Source organism: Etheostoma cragini, chromosome 14, assembly GCF_013103735.1.
Source record: "Etheostoma cragini isolate CJK2018 chromosome 14, CSU_Ecrag_1.0, whole genome shotgun sequence".
Lineage (NCBI taxonomy): Eukaryota > Metazoa > Chordata > Actinopteri > Perciformes > Percidae > Etheostoma > Etheostoma cragini.
The window spans coordinates 21856241-21863811 of record NC_048420.1 but is presented as its reverse complement, the minus strand read 5'-3'; the positions used below and the strand labels follow the sequence as shown (position 1 = coordinate 21863811).

Sequence of the window (7571 nt, the reverse complement as noted above, 5' to 3'; positions counted from 1 at the left end):
AATCATTTAATCAATTAACCAACATCCAAACATTCTTTGTCCTGCAGTGAAACACTCCCTGAAATATTTCCTTACCGCGTCTTCTGGAGTCCCAAACCTCCCAGAGTTTGTGGGCGCGGCGCTGGTTGATGAGGTCCAGGTCGGTTACTGTGACAGCAACATCAGGTCTGCAGAACCCAAACAGGACTGGATGCGAAAGCTGATAAAGGACGACCCACAACACCTGGAGTGGTATGCTCTGAAGTGTTCGGGTAATCAGCAGGTCTTCAGAGCCAACATTGACAGTTTGAAGCAACGCTTAAACCAAACCGGAGGTAGGCCTATCGGCCCGTAGCCAGCCTAGTGGAAGGGGGGGTGGGGGCTTTTTATGCACCAATTTGTGCTGGTATCTTAACGAGCACGCTTTTAGATGCACCGGAAATATTTACTACAATGTTGTCAAATTGCTTACCAATATCATGTACCACCTTTTATTATTTAAAAGGCAAACACGCCTCAAATTTCTTTCTTTGTTTGTTTTTTGAGCGCATGAAGTTAGTTGCGTGGATTGTTGATACATTAGCAGGGGGGGGGGGGGGGTCTCTGGGCACCTCACCATTTGATTCCGATTCAGCGGTCAACAATTCAATCTCGATTCAAATCTTACATTTCAATGCGTGATTTAAAAATAATATACATACTGTATTAATCTGAGTTTGTTAGATTTTGACATATGCAGTATTTGTCACACACAAGTTATGTTTTGTCTTCTGAGGTTTTTATCTTGTAGTCATTCCATGCTGAAGCCTTAAACATGCTGAGTCACCTTCTCTCTCAGTGATCTTCCACGTCAGAGGCTCAGTCATGTTTAACGGCGGAGAATCGGCTTCTTAGAACATGAAACACGAGGTGGTCAGATGTGATAACGTAGATGAACAGCCTACTTGTGTTATTATGTCTTATTAGATCATGTGCATGTATAAAAAAAATCCTTTTGGGTATTTTTGTGTTTTTTTTTTCTGCACTCTTGCCTAAACTCTAAGTTGTTGTCCATTATCCCATCGTTCCCCTCTTTCAGTCCCTCTGTTTCCTGATCTGTACATGTCTGGAGACGGTAATCTTAAAATAAAAATCTTCACATTTAAGAAAAATAATAATTATAATTGATTAACTTCGAGCATTGAATCGTTCTAGCGAGAATCACAATCCAACGTCTAATGTATAGGGGTGGGGAAAATAATCGATTTTTAGAGGCATCGTTAAATGTTGCGTGGCCTTATAACACATTCCCAACAGTAGCCTACTGTTTTTAACGTTTAATTTGGGCTTCGGTTTGGTTTGGATCATTCTTATTTGCAGCTGATTGAAATTATTGGCTACCGTTATTTTAAAAGACGCTTGTTAATTACGACAACAAAAAACTAGTTAACAAAAAAACTGACTTAAATTATGGACCTTTGGCAGCGAATATAGCTTGCAGCTTCTCTGTGGCCAGCTCTCTCTCTCTCTCTCTCTCTCTCTCTCTCTCTCTCTCTTTCAGGTGCCCACATCCTACAGAGGATGAACGGCTGTGAGTGGGATGATGAGACTGGAGAAGTTATTGGTTTTAATCAGTACGGTTATGATGGAGAAGACTTTATTGCGTTGGACCTGCAGACGCTGACATGGATCGCTCCAAAACAACAGGCCTTCATGACCAAGCTTCGATGGGATGCTGAGAAAGCTAGATTAGAATATAATAAAAACTACTACATCCACAAATGTCCTGATTGGCTGAAGAAGTATGTGCACTATGGGAGAAGCTTCCTGCAGAGAAAAGGTAATCACATAGACAAATCTACTGTTGTATGGGCTCAGTGTTCATGTGGCTTTTCTGTTTCTAATGCACTGCAACATTCAAAGGAAAAGGAAACAATAAATTAGATTAGATATACTTAATTGATCCCAAATTTGGAAATTTCAGTGCTACAGCAGCTGAAAAGAAAGCTCCCTCACACTGTCTAACTTGCAGAAAATATGTAAAGTTTAACAGTTGGCAACGTTTTAGTACTTGACCATCTTCAGGCAAAATGGTGCTACAGGGTCAAAATATAAGACAGACAGCACACATACAGAATATACAGGAGAGAATAGGATAGAATTGAAGAAGCTATTCAAAATTAAACATAAAAAACAAAGGAAAGGATATAAAGATGCATACCATTCTAGTGTCTATCTCTCTCTGCAGAGGTTCCCTCAGTGTCTCTCCTCCAGAAGTCTCCGTCCGCTCCGGTCAGCTGCCACGCTACAGGTTTCTACCCTGACAGAGCCATGATGTTCTGGAGGAAAGATGGAGAGGAGCTTCATGAGGACGTGGACCTCGGAGAGATCCTCCCCAACCACGATGGATCCTTCCAGATGAGTGTAGACCTGGACCTTTCATCAGTCCCAGATGAAGACTGGAAGACGTACGACTGTGTGTTTCAGCTCTCTGGTGTGGAGGACGACATCGTCACCAAACTGGACGAAGCAGAGATCAGGACCAACAGAGGTGAGACTGGATCAGGTGGAGATGGCAAACACCAGGGCCGGGACGAATGCTTTCGTAACGATTCTTTTACGATACATGGGTGGCGATTCAATAGTATTGAGTATTGCCATTTTCTTTTTAAATTCTTCAACCAAAACAAAAATGAAACGATACACTTCTAGAGACAATACTATATATTATCTGACATTTCTAGAAACGTATTATTTTCTAAAAATAATGCACAGCAGTCAGTCTGACAATTATTTAAAGAAGTACATAACATTTATTTAATTCATAAAGGAGTACATAACATTTATTTTCTGCAATTTTTGCTTTCAGTCTGTTTTGCTATAACTGGATATGATGTAGTGGCCGTCAGCGATGCCAGATAAACAGACAATATGAAGCTAAATCAATTGTAAGATAAATAAATACAATTGATTCCGTGGAAAATATTAAATTATAAAAATCATCACAAAACCATTCATGATACATGCGTGAATAGTAACTCATGGTGTACCTTCATGGTCTGCTGCTCTCGTCCACCACGCTGTTTTACACAGCTACAGCACGCTATACTCTGCAAATAGCGATGCTAGAACCTTTCTTGTTTGTTTAGCAAAGCTCAAATTAACGTTTTTAAGCTAAATTTTTAGCGAGGAAGAGGAACACCAAGCATGAGAAATGTACAGCGGTCTGGTTGGTCCCGGTGGAGGTTTTCTGTAAACTAACACTTCCTTCAGTAGTGGTAAAGAAACATCTTTGTCAACCTTAGTGACACCTAGAGCTACGGTCTCCTATAAACCTCGTGTCCTAAACCAGAGAGTTAATGTTTCTTTCTACAGCCCGTCGACAGGAACCCAGGGAGGATTCGGAGATGTTCAAATCCCAGCCGGCCTCTGATGTCGACGCCTTGGGAAGGAAACGTTACGTGGGTAAGTTGAAGTAAGAGGGTTAGATCAGGCAGTTCCAAATCTAAGATATGTCATGATTGTTAAACAGCCAATAATAATGTGGCTTTGGTCAGCAATCATAGTACTTTAGCTTGAATTTTTTTGAATTTTTAGCTAAGTATTTCTATCGTTCACACAACGTTTTGCGATTCATTTGAACAGTTTATGCATAACTTTTAGCTAACTCTTTCAGCCGTGTATTCAGTACTTTCAACTAACAATTTCAGCTGCTTTTGCAACTCTTTTAACTATTTCTACCGTTTTAATAGGGGTGTGTGTAATATAAGCATTTGATGATGAAATCAAAACTTCATGACAGGTCCAAATTGTTTCCCTTTACTTGAGGTCAAGGAAAAATATTAATGACACAACTGTAATGCTTTAAAATGTAGAAAACAACCTCTTAATGACAATTTAATGAAATGTTAACACATAAGGCTAAATCATTTATTAAAGTTTATAATTGGGCTTGTCATGACATTTATTTATGGTTATGTTGTCTAGGTTAATGTCAAGTTGTCATAACACAGATTGTTGTCTTCTTTAATGTCACGTTGTCATGACATAGACATCTTGGACAATAACTTTGCATTAAAAGTGTCATAATTTAGCAAATGACACTTAATGACAGTCATTCACTCTCAAAATGACTCCTTCATGTTCATGACAGGTGTCACGTCATAATAATGATGGCGTCATGTCAGTCTTATGCACATCCCTTCAAATAAAGTGTTACCAATGTATCTTTTTAGATGGAATAGAAGTTTCTTTTTGGAACATCATTTGAAATGAGGGGAAAAACGTAATAAATAGCAATATATCACAGAATATTGCTATTTATTACATATTGGAACATGTTTAAAATTGCAATAATATTGTATTGTGACATACGTATCACGATATATTGTATGTATCTATATATATATATATATATATATATATATATATATATATATATATATAGATATATAAAAGTCGCTTATCTTATGCTCATCTAGTTTTCAACTCTTACATTACTGTATCATGTAGAGAAGTAACAATTCCAAATTTTGCTGGACATTTAATTGTCTCTTTTTGTAAAGTATTATATATAATAGATTTAATACTAATACTTTTTCAAAAAAATTAAACTTTAAATTGTTCTGGGACTCAGATACTAAGTAATAATAAGAAGTAAACCAATATTAGCGACTATGTGAAAAACATTGCGGTTAGACAATTATTTAATAATAGTCCCAGGCCTATCAACATATAGGCATAGCTTATATTATTTTTAATTAAATCATAATTTATATTTTTCCACACTAGTTGAGCTACTCCACAATCTTTGTTGAAATGTATTGTATTTATTGAAAAAGTTTCTGGTACTGGATATAAAAATATAAAATCCTCTATTCCAGACTCAAGCAACACAAAACACATTATAACTGCATGTTTTCATAAAACACATTAATTTCATGATTAAAATGTTCTAACAATTCATAAATAAGTTCCATAAATTAGTGACAAGCTTTATAACTATTTATAACACCATTTGACGGGCATAATGCCTCCAACCTATTCTTTGCCCCCCCGCCCCCTGGTTGGGGGTCACCGGGTGAGAAGCTGAAAACCTTTCCAGATTGCTGAGCCCTGAACCCTGAACCCTGAGCCCTGAACCCTGAACCCTGAGCCCTGAGCCCTGAGCCCTGAGCCCTGAACCCTGACAGTGTTTGGTCTTTCCGATCCCTCCCCTCTTCCTCTCTAAGCGCCTCATGTCATCTACCAAATGGGGAAGAAACCCAACGAGCCCTGCTCCATCGCCTCTTCTCTCAACTACTTCCCCAAAGAAGAACCCAGCGAGGTAAACGTGACGGCTCCGCCCAAGTCTCCGCCCTCCAACCTCACCGTGGTGATGGTGGAGGGATGCCCGTCCTTCGTCATCCTGGACTGGGAGAAGACGGACAACGACACTACCGGTACCAAGACGATTTAAGATCAAAGAAAGGGTTTTCTCTTAACCCGGACTCTATGTTTATGTTTATGTTTTCTAAGTGACTGATGATAAAAACTCTTTGAATTTGGTCCAGTATTAAGCGAGTCAAAACAAGCTGCAATGTAACGTTAAACCTCAACGTGCTTCCACTAAAAGTGCTGTTTTTGCCAGTGACCGGCTCAGATTATTATATATTCTAAGTGTCTGACAACATTATGGAAAGAATCCACTTGTTTACGCTTATTATGACAATTTTAAAAACATTGATTTTCTAAATTTGTGTTGCTTTTTTCACCACTCTGCTTTGTTTGAAATAAACCCTTAATTCACCCATTAGCTTGTGAAAATATACCGACTCTTTACAGGCTAAAAGTATAGTTTATTTACATGGAGTCTGGTGGGTTTGGTGATGGTGATTTGAGGGGTTCATGTTAAAAAGAATCTTCCTCTTTACCAACGTGGTCTATCTCTGTAGGATCCTTTCCATGTTGTTGTCTCTGAGCCTGTCGGTGGCTGAAACCTTTAGTGGACCAAACCGACTGTTCTTCCTCAATACTGGACAAAAAAAGCAGTCCTGACAGAGTCCAGGTTGAAAAAAAAAAGGAGTTTAACTAGCAAGCTCTTTAGGTGTGAGATTAGCATCTAATGGTTGGGATTTGCCTCTCCTCAGATTATGAAGTCATCTCCACCATCGGCGAGCAGGTTTCCATCCTGACCACCAACCAGACCCACACCCCTGTGGAGAACCTCAGACCTGAGACTAGGTATGCTTCATTTAGTTGACCAAAAAACAACACTAAATATTAAAATAAATTACAATTATTACAAGTAAAAATAGGTATTGATAAACCCAAGTTATAAAATGAGAAATAATTAAAAAATACATTAAAATGATTACAAATAAAAGAACGTATGTTGAAAAACCCAAATTATAAAATTAAAATAATTAAAAATACAATACATTTATTACAAGCAAAAAAATTTAAATAAGTCAAATTGATTAGAAATGATAATTAAAATGATTTTTTTAAACAATCAAACAAATTATTTAAAAATAAAATGTATTGAAATTATTAAACCAACATAATACCAACAAAATAAATAAAAAATGTAAACAATAGACAAAAAATTTAATTACATTTAAGTAAAAAAAATTAAGTGATTTTGATGATTTAAAGGACATTAAACATACATAATAAAAAACCAGCAGGATTATCCTATCTCTTTCTGTAAACTCATTGTCAGTAAATTGAGCTATTAATATTTTCTCTATTTCTCTGTGTTTTCTGACAGTTATGAGTTTAAAGTGAAGCCGAAGAACGTGCTGGGTGCAGGTCCTCCCAGCGAGCCGGTCTCCTTCAACACAGAGTCTGGTACAGGAACAATTTCACTACATTTCTACATTTTTAAACCTAAAGTTAACTCAGCAGCAACAGAATGGCTTTAAAATACAGTAAAGAAGTTAAAACGCTGTCCTCTCTGTTTCCTCCATCAGCTGATCCTCGAGTGAGCGAGAACGTTTCAGGTACGATCAAGGGCCGAGGTTTGGTTTAACATTGTAACTGGGGGGTGGTGGGGGGGCATTTGGAGCAAAAAACACTTCATTTCCTTCATTCTAGTGATGTTTTTATTCAACAATGGTGGTGATGTCTTTATGTACGGAAATTAAATTATTATTCTCCTGCATTGTTCAAAACGTTCTGCATATTCAAAACATTACACATGTTTGAGATGATATTTTTTAGGGATCACGTACAAATCAAATTGGAGAATTAGACCATAAAGCTCCAACGTTTTAAATCTACATGAGTCTATCTCTATTTCCATTCTCCTGTTGTGATCTTGAACCCCTTTTTTCGCCGCAACTTTTGGGGGGTGTGTTGTCTTTCATATTTCTTTGAGGACAAATATACCTCTTCTAAATATTGGGGGGGGGGCATATCCTCTGCTTCCTCTCCAAAGTCTTCTCTTTCTTTCCGCTGATGAATGTGTGTCTGATGTGAGCAGGAAAAGACGCCATCTGGACTCTGTTCCCCTTCGAGACGGACTCGTACTCGGACTGTCACGGGAAGAAGTACGTGAAGAGAACCTGGTACAGGAAGTTTGTCGGCGTCCAGCTCTGCAACTCGCTACGCTACAAGATCTACCTCAGCGA

General features: G+C 38.0%; 1 protein-coding gene across 3 annotated transcripts in view; it reads left to right on the top strand.

Annotated features, from left to right (window-relative positions):
* LOC117957034 (major histocompatibility complex class I-related gene protein-like) overlaps positions 1-7571 on the top strand; it is a 10426-nt gene that overhangs the window by 1471 nt on the left and 1384 nt on the right. For 2 of the 3 annotated variants that reach the window (XM_034892556.1, XM_034892553.1), the window contains exons 2-10: positions 48-314; positions 1520-1798; positions 2207-2509; positions 3334-3423; positions 5190-5399; positions 6087-6180; positions 6710-6789; positions 6912-6941; positions 7424-7571. In XM_034892556.1, the coding sequence (XP_034748447.1) occupies positions 48-314; positions 1520-1798; positions 2207-2509; positions 3334-3423; positions 5190-5399; positions 6087-6180; positions 6710-6789; positions 6912-6941; positions 7424-7571 (1501 nt within the window). The remainder of the gene's footprint in view (positions 1-47; positions 315-1519; positions 1799-2206; positions 2510-3333; positions 3424-5189; positions 5400-6086; positions 6181-6709; positions 6790-6911; positions 6942-7423) is intronic. The other variant, XM_034892555.1, reaches the window with a different exon arrangement.